The following is a 19,093-nucleotide window of genomic DNA, read 5'->3' on the forward strand; positions in this document are numbered from 1 at the left end:
TATTGTACAGTGTTTTTCACTGTGATTCTACTTAACATTTGTATTCCACTACATTTTTAAGGAAAATCTTTTTTACTCTACAACAACCAACCTTTAGTCATTAGTTTGGTCGGATATATAATAAGCTACACAGCAGCGTGTGAAGTTATTACAATTAAACCGTCATTAATTATGCTTACACATTAATGCAACAACAATTATAATCAATTTTGTATTTAATTCAGAAAATATTCTAAAATGGTGCTTTATGTAGATTTTTAATGAATCTACTTTTATTTTAGAAAGATTTTGAGTGCAGGGCTTAAACGTGTAACAAAGCATTTGCACTGTAACATTGCTTCTTAAATAAAAGATCCCAACGCTTCAGAAGCTCTAAACGACCAACTCTTGTGATGTGTAGGCAAATCACCGAGGTTCACTTGATTTTCGTTTTGTTCAAACAAGTTTTACCAGATGGTCCTGTGTGCCAGAGGCAGAGCAGGCTGCCGGCGTGGTGGAGCTGTTCTGTTTTACACTGACACCGGCGCCCGGATGGCTGACAGGCACACGTCAGGAGACGGCAGCAACGGCTTCAATGGTTCTCCTCGGGATCTTAAAGTTGAAATAGATCATGGTTCGACCAAAAGGGCGAGAGAAGACAAGGACCTGTGGCCAAGGTGAGAGACTGCACCAGATTTAGAGCAGACTAAAGATCATTTATGCTTCAAAATGTGTGGAGAGGACACAGTTGTATCGTCTATGTAACGTTACAGTGTTTGTAAATGACTGAAACAGCTGTTCTAATATGAACTAAATATTAACTGACATTTAGGGTCCCGAAAGGTTAAATCCCTCTGACTCTGATCCCTTGAAGCTTTTCCTCAGCCACCACCAGCACATTGACATTTCAGGTTTCTATTGAAATGCTTTGACACCAACATTTGGTACAGATATTAACATTTATATATAACATATTTATATGTGAATATTGTCCTGCTTTTTTATTCATAAGATATCGCTAAATGTACGAAAACTGCAGGATTTTAGAAGGTGCAACATTTTACAAACGGCGCTCCATATTTTCCTGGTCCCCACAGAAGGAATCCTAATAAGGTTTCCTTTAACTATCTAACCTCGACCCACCAGCTGCTCTGAATCACAGAACCATTGGACTTCACGTGTAACATCTTGCAAAAGGGCAGACGAGTCTTTAGTGCTGTTGTCTCTGCTACTCGTACATTCCTGACACTCATTGAATGACATTCCTGAGGGCCGGAGCTGCCTTTAGAGCCAAATAAAAAACGGAACCTGCTTGTTCTTAACCGCTCCCCAATTTCTGTTGTCCCTGTCAATGCGGTTTCTGCTTCCAACCAAGTGCAACCTGTTTCCCCCGTCGTTCGCAGGCCGCTGGCTCGAGCCTGGACCCTGATGCTGTTCATAGGCACGTGCCTCCTCTACTGCGCCAGGATGGCCATGCCGGTCTGTGCGGTGACTATGGCGACTTCTTTCCACTGGAGCAAGATCGATGCCGGGCTGGTTCTGGGTGGATTCTTCTGGGGTTACTGTTTCACGCAGATCCTGGGCGGATATGCCAGTGACAAGTAAGCAAACAAAGCGTTAAAACAGTGTTGCAAGGCAACAAAGAGCTAATGACCTTTAACCCCACGCTGTTTGTCGATCCTCTAGGCTCGGAGGGGAGCGTGTCCTGTTCATCTCCGCCGCCTCGTGGGCTCTGATCACAGCTGTCACTCCTCTTCTGGCCCACTTAGGTTCTCACATCTTTGCACTCATGACTATGGCCAGATTCCTCATGGGACTACTGCAGGGTGAGAGTTGCCGTGTTGGAACAAGCGTGTAATGACGTGATTAACATGTTGGGTGTTCGGTTTTTTGTCCAGAATTGGATGAGAGGATCTATGGCCGCTAACCAGAGTTAGCCAGCTAGCATTCCCTCAGATGCAATGACCTCGAGAGAGAAAACGCTGCGCCAGTGAAAGCTCTAGAGCCTGTGGTGAGGAAATAGCACCTGGAATATATCTGATTTGCATTCAGGCAGATGGGTTAGGTGGAATATTAAAACAGCTGTTTCATTCTTGAAGTGAGTAAGCGGTCACTCCTTTCAGTAAGAGTCCCAGCGCTGGAAATAAACATCCACTACAATGAATATGTTGTTGAGGAAGCTCAACAGGGTCTCATAATGTCTCCCAGGTGTTTTTTACCCGTCGCTGGCCAGCCTCTGCTCACAACGGGTGTCGGAGGGGGACAGGGGCTTTTTAATGAGCGTCATGAACAGCGGGAGCAATCTCGGGTAAGTCAAACACACACACACACACACACACGCAGTGACCACCTACTGTATCTATGATGGCACCGTTTTGTTGCTCTTTCAGAATATTGCTAGCAGGTGGGATGGGGTCCCTGCTGCTGGACCAGTACGGCTGGGAAAGTATGTTCTACATAATCGGTGTCCTTGCTGGACTCTGGGCCTTTGTTGGTTGGCTGTGTTTATTAAAAGGTACAGTAAGTACAGTGTGTGTGGGGGGGGGTGGATAACAAAGGGCCCATAGCTTGTAACTTTGCTGTGGGAGTTTTGTGAGGGCTGACTGAGACTTAACCGTGAGGTTTATTTTGTGGTTTTGACTGACATGTCTAAACAGCTATTGAACATATTGGTAGGACATTTAAAACACATTTTGATGGAAGAATTGTACTAATTTTGGTGACCTGTTAACTTTCTATCATCATTAGGACACATTTGAGATGTAAATCAATTCTATGGCTAACATGTTAGCATAGCTTCTGATTAGCGTCATTACAGGCTCTTTATGTTTTGTGTGTTTTGACTATGTTGCCAAATGAAATACAGTGTTAAGGTCCCCAAAAGCAAAATATAACGTGCAATGTGTGGTTCAGGTACGGAAGTTACCCCCCAGCGGATGGAAACAAGCAGTGACACACAATGGAGTATGTCAACAACACGCTGGCTGAGTCTTTTTAAGGAGTCGTCAGTCCGGTACGGCCACGTCCGCTGATCCTTCGCCAAAACATCCGTTCATACATGCTGGAGTCAGGCAGGATCACCATCTGTCTTTGTCATCCTCTTTTCTAAGGGCCATGGTGTTCACTCACATGTGCATGAGCAGCACTTTCACAACATTAATGTCGTGGTTGCCAACATACTTCAAAGAATCATATCCTGACGCCATGGTATTTGATTTTTCTGCCAAAGTTACATGCTATTTATTCAGTAAGCACACTGTCCTCTGGCCTGCTAATCTGAATGCTAACCTGTCTGCTCTTGCAGGGATCTGTTTATAATGTAATTCCATGGCTTGTTGCAATTCCATCAGCACTTGCCGGAGGATACGTGTCAAGTTTTCTCATCAACCGAGGTCCTTAACTGTGTTTATTATTTTATTGCTGTGTGTGTTTTGAGATCCCTTACAGTAGCTTTCAGTAAAAGAACACCTTGTGTTTTTTTTCCCTATAGGATATAGTATAGTATCGGTCAGGAAGATAATGCAGGTAAGGGTTGAAATACTTGAGGCAGTTTAATGATCCACAGTTGTGTTCTCACGTCATTTAAAGCTGGTGTCTCTGTGCAAGTTTTGTCCTGACTGGCTGCTGAGGTGTTAATTGTGGAATTTTTGTGCATGCTTCAAACGTGTAGTTAGCTTCTCCAGGGCAAAAATATTGACATGTTTTGTGAATCACTTTTATATTCTGAAGTACATGTATCATCATCAGCTACGCATATTATTATTAATGGTCATAATTAGGTGCATTAGACCCAAAGACCTCCATTAATCTGTTGTTATTATGAACAATATTGAATATGCCTGCACTTTTAACAAACATTTTGTCTTGAAATGTCTCATCGGCACCTCTCTCCCTCTTCAGGCAGTTTCCATGGGCCTATCCAGTGTGTTTATGATGCTTCTCTCCGGAGACGTCCCATTCACCTCTGCTCTGATTTTCATTTCTGCCGCAATTGGTCTTTCCACCTTCAGCAGCAGGTGAGCCGTCTTATGCAAAAAGTTTGTATTTGTGCATTTTATTCTAGCGGAAAGATGTGTTGGTGAAATGAACCTAAGCAACTATTTAAAGGGTTGATCTATATTCCCGTTTCCCTGAAAAGACCAAAAGTAATAATGTGTTAGTCTGTTTGTCAAAACTTTGATTCTCCCTCCCTGAACTCTACTTTATTTTAAATGAAACTTCCACAAACAACACAGTTGATATAAAGAGACATTTTTCCGATAACACTGTAAATAAAGAATATCACTGCAGTAGGCGTGATGAATTTCAATGTGTTTCAGCGGTGTGTCTGTAAATGTACAAGATCTGTGCCCATCGTGTGCTGGCGCCGTGTACGGTGAGTTTCGGTCCACATTTCAGTCCCATAAAACTCTGCTGATCGTTGCGTTGATCGATGATCTTCTTTCCGCAACAGGTTTCATGAATATGCTGGGTGCTTTCATTGGTATGCACCCCCAAGTCTTTTGCAGGATCAGTCGGAAATATCAATTCTGACTTAATAACGTAACACAGATTTAAACAAAAATGTAACTTGTAAGCTGTAATCTTAAAAATATACATATTTATATTTCTCATTCCTGTCTTCATTCGACGTGGCTGCACAGGAGTGGTGTTGGTTTCCGTGTCCGGTTACCTGGTGGAGGTGACGTCCTCGTGGGCCACAGTGTTCTCCCTCCTCACTTTGGTGAACGCCACGGGCCTCGGGATCTTCCTCATCTTTGGAGAAGCTCGGCGCGTCGACCTGTGAGGTCACACACGGAGCAATCTTCTCCTGTTGGGATTGAAGGAACTAGAGTAGCGCCTAGGTTTCACTCGGGTATGTTTACATAAAAGGAAAGCTGAGGGTGACCCATCAACAAATACGTTAAGAGATGAATTCATTCCCAATTTTACAACACACAAGTTGATTTTACTTGAAGGAAGTTCAACTTACTTGGCCACTATTAAATACTTTTTGTAACTGATCACATCTTTTTTAAGGGTACATTTTTTTCTGGCTGCTTTAGTTTATTTTATTGAAGTTGGAAGCTATCCATTGGTAAATGCTCAAATCTACTGGAATTAATATGGTCACAACAACGGCGCGTGTCCTGTTGTGTGTTTAAAGCAGATCTTCTACTTTTGAACAAGCTTCAGTGTTTGTGATGGATGAAGTGTGAGTTTTACAGTCGAAGGGCTGTAAATTGTAAATGTCTATTCGTCTTGCTTCTGTTCAGCACAACAAATCAAGAAAGAATGGCATTCGTTTTTCTGAGATGAAGTACACGAATGAGTTATTATGAATAAACATGCACAGTATTTATTCACACTTGTATACTTTCACTTCATGTCCAAGTCTTTTTGCTAAAAAGTCTTTGTATTAATTTACTCTTCCATCGATTTACACCCAAATGCCTTAAATGACAGAGTCAAAGCATGTTTGGGGTTTTCTTGAGTTTTGACACAACAAGCCTCCCACCCTTACATTTTGGGGATTTTATGCAATTCTTCCATGCAGACCCTTTGGAGACATGTCATCTTGTTTCCTGGGTTTGTTTTCTACCTGTCTGAGGCCTCCCTGGATGGCTCAGTTTGCCCGAGCAGCCACCTGCAAGAGTCCATTTTGTATCAAACTTCTTAAAACAAAAAGGCCATTGTGTTTTGTTTGTGTGCTGAAACCCAATCCCGTCGTTCCTTTCACTGCATGCATTGGTTTCTGTTTTGGAATGATAGTTAGTAGTGAGCACTTAAATAGAATAGGTATAGAAATAGAAAGGTGTGTGCTTTTCCTCATTTTGCCCGATCAGTGGCCGTAGCTCAACTTTTGTAATACATATATTTATTGTGTCTTAAGAAAAAAAGTCAATGTTTTTGTCACATGTCTGTTTTTTATTTTATACTGTATTTATGTGTATTCATAAAAAGCAAGGCGGCAGTGAATGGGTTGAGTGTTTACAAAGGATAGGGATAAATGTGAAATAAATCACATCTTGGCCAAAACGCCTCCCCTATCTCCCCCCATCCCTGTGAAGAATAAAAGCATATTATTCATCATTAGCAGTCAGACACAGAGTTTACATTTAAGGACATTACGAAATATTGTACTATGATCTTATACTTGCTTGTTTTTGCTTACAGATCGACCTAAAGATTATTAAGCATTCAGATAAAAGAATATTTGGTTATCGATTTTTCTTTGTAGAACACAATAAAAAGCTGTTTTTTAATCGCTGCATGCTGTAGTTTTTGTCAAAATCGGACGCCTCCATTGACCACAATGCAACTACTTCCGGGATGGAGTGACCATGCAGTGAGGCCAGTGACTCACTGCATGATACATAATAAGTAGAATAATTGAAGAGTTGAAGAGAACTTGAAACTAGCAAATGATTCCATGGGCTCATGGTTTTTAAAGTTCAATCAAGTGAGAAGTAGAATGATTTTGACTTACATTCAATGAGAGGAGTCGCCCCCTGCTGGCTATTACAAAGAATACAAGTTTAATGCACTTGTTATCATGTAGTTGAAGCCGATTGAAGAAACGATGTATCTACACTACAGATCTCCCTACATACTGTAAAAGACATTGCATGAATACGTAGCGGAGGAATAAAGAGGAGCTGGACATATTGACACTAAAGACGCTAAAAAATCCTCTCATATCAATATCAAGTATGTGACATCAATTTCAAAAATGTCATGAGCAAGATCATTTAACAGCGCCCTCTGCTGGACAAAGTTCAATTCAACCTGCCCCATTCTACCATATTAAACCTGTAATCACTATTTGAGTTCCCCCTTTACCATGTTACGATATCTTTAGTTTCCATTTAGCTACTGCATGTCCGGTTTCAGCACCCTGGTCAGCGCATCTCACATCCGGGTTCAGTCCGTCTGCAGTAATGGAAAACATGACCACAGCCTGCAGCAGATCCGTTACATTAACCCGGTCAGACAGACGGTTTTAGGGTGTGTGTGTGTGTGTGTGTGTGTGTGTGTCGGGGGAGGGGGGTGTAATCCAGCGTTTGATAGCGAAAATAGGCTACGTCGTGACGTCATTGCTTCAGCCTATGAGGACCAGGGCATGCAAACCGAGACGCGGAGGCTCGATGTAAAGAAATGTCTAATATAGGCTCTAAAAAGAGAAGACGGGTACGTCCGGCGTTTTAATCTGAAGGTGTGATCGGACCGAAGCACGTCTTCATCCCTCTCCAAGCCCGAGCGGACATCATCAGCGGGCCACTGCGGCCGCCTCGACCGGAGGACGGCATTGTTTGGCCCTCATCCCCTCCGTCTCCATCTCTTTGAATCCTGCAACACGGGGACAGGCGGAGACCTGAAGAAATCCGATGCACGCTGCTGGAAGACGCAGGAGGGATTGAGCAGGTCGTTATGGCGTTAACACGTGGAGGAGCTTTATTGTGCGCGCGGACATGACGGAGACGCAGTGCATCGTTGGATGGAGACGCGGCAGTGTGAAATGTGTCTCATTTGAATACAGATCACATTTGAAGACATTTTAGATACTGCATACTGCGATGATGACGCCTGGGTCTGTCGACTATGTGTGTGCGTGCGTGCGCGTGTGGATGTCTACGTGAATGCGTGTGTTTCATCCTTTAATGCTCTTAAAGCTCCAACTTTCCTCGACAAGGGACAGGGTTGCCACTCCTCGTGTTCACGGCGGACCTTGATTTATTAGCAATACAATTAAGGCACGCGGTGAATGCCAAGAGAGGAATCCCACTATCCACCTACTGCACGAAGATGAAGATGAAGGTGATGGGATTGAAAACATCTGCAGAGAGCGAGAGAGGAAGAAGAGGGGTGGGGGGTAGAGAGAGGGATGGGAGGATTAGAGGGAGAGATAGACGGAGAGAGGGGGAGAGATAGAGCGACATGGAGAAATGGATGGAGAGAGGGGGGAGAGAGAGATAGAGACAGAGAGACAAGGAGAAATGGACGGAGAGGGGGGGGTGTGGGGGGGGAGATGCCTGTGCTCAGAGGAACAAAGGCCGCCTGTTTTGTGACCAATGATGACCAACATTTAACGGAACTACATTTTTTTTTTAGCTTTTAGATTTTTTCACTTTAAGTCTTTTTCACTTTAAGAGATCAGTCTGACAAATTCTGCTTTTTAATAATGCCAAACATCAAAAGGTTTAATTTCTTATGTATTACTGTAAAATTCATATATTTTGTATTTGGACCGTACAATATAAGCATTTGATGTTGTCTTTTTGGACTCTAAATGGTAATTTCTTAATCTTCTTTTGTCATTTTCATGACAAAATATTAGTTGCAGCCCAAGTGACGCCTTCAAATGTATTGTTTTTTTTGACAAACACAATTCAGTTTACTGCGATAAGTCTAAGTTGTTGTTGTTGTGGTTAATAAATTACTTAAAAAAAATATTAGTCATCACATTGAACTGTAACGGATTCTTTTATAACTGTACAAATGTAGTTACTTGTGTTCGGAAGGATATTAAAAACAAAGCATTTGCAAATGGTGTGATTTAGATTTATTGTCACAATAAAACCAACTGTGTGAGTACGCTGTTACGTCACCTAAAACTAATGGCAAAAGAATAAGACGTAAATAAATAGGAATGGAAAGATGTATAGATAACATCCAGAATAATTTAGGATTCTTTACTTCTTTATTTTCACACATTTCTTGACAAATCATAGCGATGCTCAAATGAGGTGATTTAGAATTTAAATGTTTCTTTCAAACTGTAGGGCGACATCCTCGATCGGCTACATTTACGATTTGAAAAGCTGTGTCAGATGAAAAGTGCTTCGTCACAAAGCTGAAACGGGATTCTTTCACACGACACGATGGTTTGTAGAATGTGTTGCATTGCTGTATTGAAGACGTTAAGATCCACAAGACCTTAAATAAGTACACTGTCACTGCATGTAACATTTTACAGCACAATGACCACTTTTACTTTTGATGCTTTGAATACATTTTTCTGATACTTTAAGGTTGTTTTTTTTTTAAATGCAGAACTTGCAGTTGGTTTTCTAAATTTCATCTGGTGTTTAAACTGCAGCCGTTCAAAGGGATTCGAAGGATGCAGCTGACGATGTTTCATATAACGAAAGTTAAAAGTTAATGCGGCAAACTGTTGCAATGATGCATCTTTTCGGGAAAGCCAAACAACATTTATAGCAGGTTTATGTGAATTAATCAAAGCAATAGGCATATGTCGCATGAGCAGTCCCGCAATTACATTAAAAAAGTGTTTTAAAATGGTTTAACTTTAACAGTTTGTTCTGCTGTACTATTAACATCTATTTAATCGTGCACACGTAATCCTCGTCACAATAAAACCCCACAGAGAACAGATAAGTATATCTTTAATAATGGAGATGATCAAATCTAAGTATGTGATAGTGACCTGATACAATGGATATTAAATTCAGGGGTGACTTTAAAACTTCTTAATTTTTTTGCATAAATGTTCTATAATCCAATATCAGTAATATAACTCTGATTGCTCCCCAATCGTTCTCCCTCGCCTTTCTTTCATTCTTGCGCGCGCGCGCGCACGCGCGTGCGCGCGCGCGCACACACACACGCACACGCACACACACACACGCACACACACACACACACACACGCACACACACACACAATACAGCAAGCAAAGTAAAAAAATAAAATTAAGATTAAAAGTCACAACATATACCATGTAGGCTAGTCTCTGGGTTTTCATACACTTGACAATAAATCAGTTAAGTATAATGCTACAGTTAAACATTTCGAGGCGATCTCAGTTAGAAATGCCGTTACATTAAAGCTTACATTGTCTGAGGGTGATGTGGACAGGTTATAGCGATGAAAATGATGGCAAGATTATAATTCTGTTAAGAAAGAACAAGCGATTAAAAAGAGAAAAACTAAATTAACCGGCCTGGCTCGAGTTCAAAAAGCAGTTCACGCTACATTTCCTCCGGAGTCCCACAAAGCGAGATCTCCTGTTTGAGCAGCGGGGGAAATAAAAGAGAAACTAAATTCGGACCTGAACTCATACATACATACAGTTGTGATTCCATCATTTATATAAGAAAGAGAGGGACCACCTCTAAGAGCATTTCATCTCCACACATCCTTTCCCTGAATCTCTAGCTGAAAGAATTTGAGGTACATCTTCTGGAAAAAGAAAATCGCTAATTTAATATAGGGCTGAAAAAGAAATGTTAACGCTCCACTCTTGGCGAGACATCCCACACATATTCTCCAACTTATAATAGATTGAATCAGCTGTAAACCAGTTTGTACATTATTCAAAATATCGTCTTAACATTTACACATCTTTACACGATTATGTCCACAGAGACTTTCAGTGTAAACGCTCTCAACTCCAAAACACCCCTCACATGAAAAAAGGGGGCTGTGTAGAAGTTCATTTTTTTTTTTTCTTTCATCTGATAATATAAAATACAACCGGCCACAAACAGATAGCAGACATTTGCCAATCAGGTCATGTTCACTTGTTAAGATCAACCAATACAAGCACTTAACATTTCTCCAACACACAAACCACAAAGTGAACCGTCACTGAATATCAGCAGCATGTCGTCGAGAGACTTTCAAAAACAGACGTGCAGATATTGGTTACTTATATTTAGTTAAGAATGCAAGTTCCCGGGGTAGCGATAGAGATTCGTAAGGCTAAAAAAAATAGAGAAAGAAAGAAAACATGATAATACGTATTGAAGCGATTCAACTGGTGGAACTATGGTCCCCTGCACGCATCTCCGAGACCAGGAGCCAGGAGCATTGTGGGTCAGAAGTTGGACAAGGGCCAAAGTTGACCAAATTAAATAGAAAAAAATATTAGTTAATTTCTCTTTGTCCATGTGTTCCTCATTTTTTTTAAATCTAAATTCCATCGACAGTCGTCTTCGGTTTACTTTTGGCGATCCTAAAAATAGGGAATACAAAAAAATGAAATCAACAAATTATGGGACGGGTCATTTATGATCACATGACTTACACAATCACGTTTGAAAATGACATTTTTGAGAAAACCAACACAGAAGATCTTTTGTAGATGTGAAGAGTTTTGTTTGTTGTAGATCGATTAGATCACTTCTACTCATGTGTGTGATTCACCATGCATTTGTCATAGTGATAATAATCAATATCTGACTTTACCTGATCGATTCGGGATCGGCTCTGTATGGGGGCAGGCTCATAGCTCTGTTAAAAAAACAAAAACATGCAAAGTCTTATTGAAAATATACATATTCATTTTAATATTACATCTGCAGACTTTCCAATTTGACATGGTTGGCCAAAGGCTACAAGTGCAACAAAAGGGAAACCGACTGAATAAATCAGATTATGAAAGAAAGGGGGCAGTGGAACTTTTATTTATATCTTCATATTTTATTTTAGCCTCTTGTTCTAACATTTATTGCATAACGATCAGAAAACCTAAATCTTTATTTTCATCACCACAATCAAACAAGACGCTAAAACAGAACCAAAATACACCTGCCACTCAGAATGATGCAGGTGGTTCAACGCTGAGAGGCAGACAACCATTAGAATCAAATTCTATGGGACTAAATCTGAAATAAATTGTACCAGTACGATAGTATAATGTCAATATATATAAAAATAATAGTATAATTTTAGTCAAGGGAAGGGTCCAAAAATAATCCGCAGTGTCATGTGTCTAGAAGGGAAAGACTACCTTTCTCACCACCTCCTCCTCCTCCTGCTTCTTCTCGTAGTGGGAGAAGTCGTCAAAGAGGGACGTGGTGTGTTTGTACTGGGCGATGATCTTGAGCACCTGCTTGGCCTTTTCCAGAGGAACCTCTTGAGTGTCCCGAGAGTTGGTGACGGGCTTGTTGTCATTGTTCTCCAGGCGGATGTGTCGCAGCTGGCTGTTGGGCACGTCCTTAACAAACAACCAGTCCACATCGAACTTGCCCTTCCACTTGTCCTGCGCCCAGACGCCAGCGCTGGTGCCGTAGTCCACCGGCGAGCGCATTTCGGCCACGCCGCAGAAGTGGCCGCTGCCGTTGACGCTGAACAACAGGTAGACGGGACCTTTGGCGTTCATAGCTCTGAAGGCGGAGTCCAAGCGCTTGTTGCCGTGCTCCGTGCTGCACCAGATGGAGTACTTGATGGAGCGGTGGATGTCGTCCTCCGAGTAGCTTTTGATGATGAATACGCGACCGTTCTTTAGGCTCCAGTCAAACTCCTTGGGGTTGTAGCTGTGGGCGGCGCGCAGCTTCTCCAGCACCGGGTGGGACTCGGAGCCCGGTTCCAGAGGCGCGCCCCCGCCCCCGCCGCCCCCGCTGGAGGAGCCGCTGCTGTCCAGGCTTCCCCCGCCGTAGCAGAGGTTGCGGTTGCGTGGCGCCATCCAGCGTGTCTGAGGTGTCGGGGCGGAGTTGTGGTTCTGGTAAGACTGTGGGGGAGGAAGTGGGGGACCCTGCATGGTCATCTGCTGCACGAGGGACTGGGCAGACTGCAGGGAATGTTGAAGGTGGGGTAGGAGACTGGGAGCATGGGCGTGAAGCTGGGGCTGTTGGTGGTGGTGGTGGTGGTGGTGGTGATGTGGGGGCAGAGGAGGGGCCATCTTATTGACAGCCCCTTTATTATCCCATGTATCAATGTCCATGTTGTGTTTAATGGGAGGTGGAGGCAGACCTCCCCCAGCTATGGGCGCACCAAGTTTGTTCTTGGCCTTTTGTTGCTGCAGCTTGGCAGGTTTACTAGCAATAGCAGCCCACGATGTCGGTTTCGGAGGGGGCATTCCAATTGGTGTGCCGCCGTTGCCCGTAGCAACGGCGGCAGCCACACTGCCCCCGCCGAGGGAGCCTGCGTTCTTCACACCGGAGCCACTTCCTGTCACTTCCCCACCTATCTTTAGGCCCAGCATGCCGTGCTCAAGGCTGTTCATACCTGGTGCCTTGCTCAGGGTGTCACTATGGAAACCCGTCTGACCATCCGGGACCAAGGTGCCTCCCAGAGAGCTCGGTGGGTAGCTGTAGCTCCCCCCGTAGGCCGAGCTCGGAGTCTGCTGGCCCTGAGAACCACTGGTGCCCCAGGCCGAGAAGGCCGGGTTCTCTGGGAAAAAGTTAAACCTGTGAGGGTAGATGCTGCTGCTGAGCCCCCCCGGCTGCCCGAACACCGTGTCGTGCATGAAGTGATGGTCTCCATTGCTGAGGGGGGCATAGGGTGTCAGGTAGGGAATTGGTGGATCACCTCCTGTAGACCAAGGAGCCTCACTGAGTGGGTAGGGAAATCCAATGGAGGGGGCATAGTAGCTGGACAGGTAAGGGTCTGTCATGGATTGATAGCTGTTATTCTACAAACACAAATAGAAGAAAGATCATTTGTTAGGGCTACGAGATGCAGCGATATTGAATCATTCCAGTGTGACAGAAGGCCTGTATGGGATGTTTCCTACCTGATTAGACTGGTTTGTGAGATAAGGTTCAAAGTCATTGTCATGCACTGTGTCCTTCTGGTGGAGGGAACCATTCTGCACTGAAACTGGAAAAGCTGCAAACAAGTCAAACCGTTGTCAAAGCTGGAATGTACACACTCCCCCAAACATGGCTAATAAAGCCAAATCTATATCTCAGTCTAAATGAGGGTCTTCTGCACTAGTGCTCATAGCATTGCTTTGTAACATCCAATATCAACCCCAGTACACCCTCTGTTAAAGCCCTACTGAAGTCAGTCAGGCAACTGAAAGAGAAGTCAATGGTTGTTTGGTGCTGTTTAGTGATTTTAAATGATTTCCATGTGCGCCAGAGGAGTTCGCCTTTTAAAAAGTACAAGGTGATTTGATTTCTATTGATGAGCTGTTTGCTTTTAGATTATGGTAAAAAAAAAAAAAAGAAAAACGACAACGCAAATTCAACGTTAGTATTTGGTGCTGCGGAGACATTTGTTTCTCAGTTGATAAGAGGACTGCACCAACTACACAGGTCAGATGGATCACATATATGGTATCAGCTGCTAAAACGCTTCATGTGCCACATCTCAAAAAAGGTTGAGAAGACATGTTCTTCCTACCTTTGCTTGCATCTTGTCCTTTCGTTGTCTTTATAGTTGTCACATTGAAAGGAGGGATGCATGGGAAATGAGGAAAAACAAAAACGCTTGCATGGGTCTCCAATGTTATTTCAAAGCATCACACATGACATCATCGTAGCTGCACAGTGGCATGTGTTACGTGTGCGGACCAGGGCTCGTGCCTCTGATCAGTGTCACAGAGCAGATCTGAGGTGTTATCTACCCTCCCTGTTGGCTAACTAGGTGGCTAGCTTGGGAATGGTGGCACCGTCTTCAGTGTGGGATGCACAGACCCGCACAGGAGCGCGCGCACGCACACACACACACGCACGCACGCGCGGGCATAATACGCACACGCACGCACACAGCCACATCTCCGTTGGGAATAGAGCGCTTCTCCTCGCTGCTTACCTGAGGGTCGATGCTAGCGGCAGACATCATTCATCCACCAGGCGTTCTGTCGGACTGAGAAACCCTCGCGACGCGTACGGTGTGTAAGCTGCAGGCTAATAGCTGGAAAAGCTGCTTCCCTGATCCGCGCCAGTTAGCTAACAGTGAAAGCCGGCTAGCAGCAGCCGTTAGCCGGTGTCCCTGCTCGTCGTTGCCCTCGCTGGCGCTCTGCGCTGCCCTGTCGACATCAATCCAGCGGGGCTTCAATCCGCTGCCACCCCCTCACCGCTAAATTAAAATCCAACCAGCCTCGGTGGCCCTGCTCACTTGCCCCAATGGCAGCTTCATCCGGGGTCTGTGGGGCGGAAATGACGGCGGTGACGTAGCGGAGGCATTCACGGCTAACGTTACCTAGCAGCAGGATAATGAAGAATTGGATTGTTTTTGTCTGTGTTGTATGGATTCATTTTATTTTTAGGGTTGTTTCCTGACATGATGAATAAGAACACTCGTATGTGTTGATGTTATATTTATTGTTTCAAATACAAATACAAAGTGTAGCCTGTTTACACACAGAAAATATTTACAGATATTTAAATGAGTATAAAATGAAATTAAGTAGCATACATGTAGTTACCTTATTGATGTAAATCCTTGAACGATTTCAAATATACACCCTCTGGTTTAGTGGAAACAAAAAATGATCAGAGGAAGGGGGGGGGAAACATTTTAGTCATATAAATCCATACCACATTGCAAGCTGATATGTGAGCAGTGTTTATTTTACTGAATTAGATCATATACTAAACAAGTTAGAATGGTCATTTCATCAAATTGAAATTAAATTAAACATGAATAAGTCATTCATTTTTTTCAAAATATTCTATGTATTCTACACACACACACACGCACGCACGCACGCACGCACGCACACACACACACACACACAGAGGTAGATTTAAATATAGATTCACAGCATTTGAGCCCTGAAGTTGAAACAGAAACATTTCTGGCACAACTTAACCCACTTCCAGGGTACATGGAGAAGCTAAAAAGTATGAAAGAACACTTGTAGCACATAGAACAACGTTATTGTTTGGACCAACGCGTTGATGCGTGGTTTTGCAACAGGTGTTTTTATTGACAATTACACTCCAACTACATGATGGCAGTTCCCCCCTTCGGCCCGGTTCCTTCCTGGTTTCCCTCAACCACTTACATGTGTGGTCATTTAGAATCTAGGCAAAATAAAAATAAAATACACATTGTGTTAGATGTTAAACAAATATGAACAATGACATGCAATGGATGGAATAAATAAGAGGCAGTAAACCTACCAGCAGGTTTCACCAGAGAAGCAACTGAGAGGGTTTGGATTGATGATAGAAATCACCACTGATGGGAACTAAAATAAGAACGAACAAAAAAACATAAATAAACAGATTATACAAAGAAATCATCCTCAGTATAAAAGAAAGAAAATGGATCATATTGTAAAAAATACTTTAAATGGATGATGCGTATAAAAGTATTGCTATTTGTTAAAATACCATGGAGCACACTTACAGCTGTCTTCCTCATCTGAGAAAGTGCTGACGATGTAGCTGGCATAAACAAATCCGGGGAGCTACAGGAAATAACACAAATATGAATAAAAGTGATCCACAGAGTGAAAAGGGAGTTTTCAAATGGTCCCTGATCATCCCTGAGCATTATTCATCACAACGCTTTGCATAGAAACACTCTCTTGGTGGCGATAACACGAATGATTTCACGGAGGACATTTTGAATTGTCAGTCAGAAATGCACAGTTCACAATAATGAAATAAATTCCCTTTAGCTGCTTCCTCCATGTTCTTGATAACATAAATGTCTGCTGTGTAACAGGCTTTTTGTGTTTACGGGTCTCATGAGTATTCATGATCAGTTTTTATCTTGATGAAAAAATTGCTGCTTTCCCAAGCTGCTGGCAAGCTGCTTCACACGGTTGTTATCAAAGACACAGCATCTCGCAGTAGTTTCAATGTAAACATGATCAAATAACCTGGAGGCTGAGAAGCTCAGCATCACACTAAACACCACCAGACACCAGTGATAACGTTGTGCCATTTTTAAATGTTCAAGGCAGGTTTTCCAATTTAGAGTTGCTGTTGCTAGGCAACAGGCCGTTCCTGTGGGTGCATATTTACTCATATTGCTCATTAAAGAACATGAAATGCTAAATTTACTTTGAATTGAAGTTTTTTAAAGCATAGTACAGTAATTCTGTTTGACATTTTCTCCTGTTTAAACAGTACATAATAGTCCTTAATGAATGAGATCCTTATGTCAGTGACAGAGACTCACGGAAACGAGGAGCTGGACGATGCAGTGCAGGATTTCGATGTTCGGGTATTCCAGCCAGCAGCTCAGCACCGTGGTCAGCTGTGGGTTTTTCTGGTCCTGCCACCCGGCGGAGGGAAAGCCCCCGCTCTCGCACCCCAGACCGTTGTCCTTCCACCAGGAGCCATGCGATGCTGCTCCCAGCGAGAGGACATCAATGTGCTGCAGGTACGCGGCAGGCAGAGAACATGTGATGGTGACTTTTCACCTCTTGAAAAATATTGTGCTCGAAATAGATCAAAAGTTACTGTAGTGACCGATTTTCCTGTTCCTCACTCGCTCACTCAGAGATTCAAAGTCTTTCGTCTTTTTGGGTGAAGTTCCCATTTATTCGTTTTTATACTTTATCACAAACAACTGTATATGCATTCGGCTCCTCATCTTGCGTCTTAGGTGACGGTAAAAAAACGTGCGATCTCCCCGTCACCCATACATCACCAGGCAACACAAAATAGTATTAGTATTCATTATCAATTATCTTATACTTGTTGAGCCAAAACCAGCAAATATTATAAATCCATTTCTGTAAACTAATTATATCATTATTATTATCGTTATTGTAACTTCCAATACAACCGCAGGCACAACTGTTCCCACTTTAACTAATATTACTATTACTATTCCCATTACTATTCTATTACTAATTGTATGAACCCCCCCAAAAATCCTTTTTTCCAAAGCAGAGGAGACATAAATAACCATTATCAATAGAAACAAAGTGTAAACTGAGTGTTGATCATGTGACTGCAGCTCCAGAGACTCAACACTGCATTTGTGATCTGAGGCTGTGTGGGTCTCTAATTATGACACTTGTGCGACCAACGCACTTACCTTTGAAAGACCTCCCAAATCCAGGTATAGACAGCTGACAAAGACATTCCAGCCGACCCACAGCAACGTCCACAGCACGTACTGAACACAGTTATAACTGGTAGTTGAAAAACAACAACAATGAGTATCTAACAAAAAACGTTTTGCTCTAAAATAAAATCTGACCGTTCACCCACCATGAAAACACAGCGTGATCTGTACTGAATGACACCAAAAAGGCCCAGGATGACCATGACGACGTGGAAGAAGTTGATCAGGATGGGAGCCCACTGGTAGCCAAGGAAGTCAAACACTTGCCTCTCCAGGGTCGTTATCTGGAGTTCAGAGTTATGATGATTCAGAGAATATTCACTTTGGTCCGGGTTTGGTTTCACCCCCGTTGTAGGGAAGGAGGGGGGGTGCTGTGATGCTTTTCATGAGATCCTGCATCGCAAAATGACTTGTCTCACAAAAACAACAGTCTAAAACCAAAATATGCACACGGAACACCAAGAAAACCTGCAGAATGCAGCATTTCAGAGCCGGGAACCACCTCTAACTTGTGTTTTTTCTTAGTTTGCAGCACAAAAGCACGAAATAATGTGTTTAAAAGCTATTAAAATTGGGAATAGAATGTTGATGCCTCAGGATCAAACAAAAGATTCAAAATTGACAGAAACAAACATTAGAAACGGATCTAAGCACCAACAAATAAACTTGCTTGTGTGATGAAGACGAAGTCTTTCAGCTATTCGCTTTGTTAAAAAGTCAATTTTGTGGTTTAAATAAATATAATTTGTATCAGCAGGGGGAAGCAGATGTGTTCAGGTTTGAAGCATGATGACAGAAAAACATCTTACCAACTGCAGACAACACAGGAGGATCAGCATGCATCGTGCTGAGCAGCAGCCCATTTTCCTCTCCGTTATTTTAGATGATGATGACGATGATGATGATGAAGAGGAAGATGCAGATGTAGATCACAGTGAAGTGACTAAATTTGTTTTATAAATGCAGAAAAACCGGACGTTTGGGGAAGCGTAAAACGCAGAACACCTGATGAGAAAAAGACGTGAGGTGTTTCTGTGTGGGAACTCAGGGGAGGGGGGGGGGCTCTATGAAAGGTAGTTAATGCCACGATAAGCAGAGGAGGGGAAACCACCCAGGACAAAGTCAGCCTTGATGCTGTGAGGCTTTAAAAATTCAAAAATACAGTCTGTGTAAAAAAGAACCTGAAATAATAGCAAAAAAGTTGAATTGGCATTTCCATCCATTAATGTACTATGTGTAGATATTGTAAATTAATACAAACTCATGTTCAAGTTAAATACTGTTTGCCATTGCAGAAGAGGAGGTTGCAATTGAAGACGCAAGGAAAAGCGAAAGTGAAAGTGAAAAAACAGGATTGAAATATGATGATTTTGTTTGGTTGAAATATGACGATGGTCCTATTTGCATA

The 19,093-nt window shown here is 42.7% G+C and overlaps 3 protein-coding genes across 5 annotated transcripts; 1 reads left to right on the top strand and 2 right to left on the bottom strand.

Annotated features, from left to right (window-relative positions):
* Window positions 1-217: 217 nt before the first annotated feature.
* LOC119222422 (voltage-gated purine nucleotide uniporter SLC17A9-like) lies at window positions 218-6,230 on the top strand. Of its 2 annotated transcripts, XM_062565809.1 has the most exons (13): window positions 218-656; window positions 1,383-1,580; window positions 1,666-1,805; window positions 2,188-2,287; window positions 2,370-2,494; window positions 2,893-2,992; window positions 3,090-3,186; window positions 3,284-3,371; window positions 3,470-3,504; window positions 3,880-3,995; window positions 4,299-4,354; window positions 4,433-4,462; window positions 4,623-6,230. In XM_062565809.1, exons 1-13 carry the CDS (start codon window positions 454-456, stop codon window positions 4,763-4,765), a joined length of 1,431 nt encoding a protein of 476 aa, XP_062421793.1. In that variant the 5' UTR covers window positions 218-453; the 3' UTR covers window positions 4,766-6,230. The 2 variants fall into 2 exon arrangements, with proteins under 2 accessions (XP_062421793.1, XP_062421791.1); XM_062565807.1 differs by having other exon boundaries at window positions 4,299-4,462.
* Window positions 6,231-8,920: 2,690 nt separating this feature from the next.
* Window positions 8,921-14,826, bottom strand: ythdf1 (YTH N6-methyladenosine RNA binding protein F1). Of its 2 annotated transcripts, XM_037479600.2 has the most exons (6): window positions 14,464-14,826; window positions 14,053-14,080; window positions 13,439-13,533; window positions 11,714-13,336; window positions 11,170-11,214; window positions 8,921-10,936 (listed from the first exon to the last, which is right to left on the bottom strand). In XM_037479600.2, the coding sequence occupies exons 1-6, from the start codon at window positions 14,491-14,493 to the stop codon at window positions 10,922-10,924; spliced, it is 1,836 nt and encodes a 611-aa protein (XP_037335497.2). In that variant the 5' UTR covers window positions 14,494-14,826; the 3' UTR covers window positions 8,921-10,921. The 2 variants fall into 2 exon arrangements, with proteins under 2 accessions (XP_037335497.2, XP_062421787.1); XM_062565803.1 differs by lacking the exon at window positions 14,053-14,080.
* Window positions 14,827-14,910: 84 nt separating this feature from the next.
* LOC119221683 (sodium/potassium-transporting ATPase subunit beta-1-interacting protein 3-like) lies at window positions 14,911-18,718 on the bottom strand. Its single transcript, XM_037477710.2, has 7 exons — window positions 18,495-18,718; window positions 17,832-17,969; window positions 17,656-17,736; window positions 16,789-16,986; window positions 16,009-16,069; window positions 15,780-15,847; window positions 14,911-15,680 (listed from the first exon to the last, which is right to left on the bottom strand). The coding sequence occupies exons 1-6, from the start codon at window positions 18,546-18,548 to the stop codon at window positions 15,789-15,791; spliced, it is 591 nt and encodes a 196-aa protein (XP_037333607.2). The 5' UTR covers window positions 18,549-18,718; the 3' UTR covers window positions 14,911-15,680; window positions 15,780-15,788.
* Window positions 18,719-19,093: the final 375 nt, after the last annotated feature.

Source organism: Pungitius pungitius, chromosome 1 (genome assembly GCF_949316345.1).
Source record: "Pungitius pungitius chromosome 1, fPunPun2.1, whole genome shotgun sequence".
Lineage (NCBI taxonomy): Eukaryota > Metazoa > Chordata > Actinopteri > Perciformes > Gasterosteidae > Pungitius > Pungitius pungitius.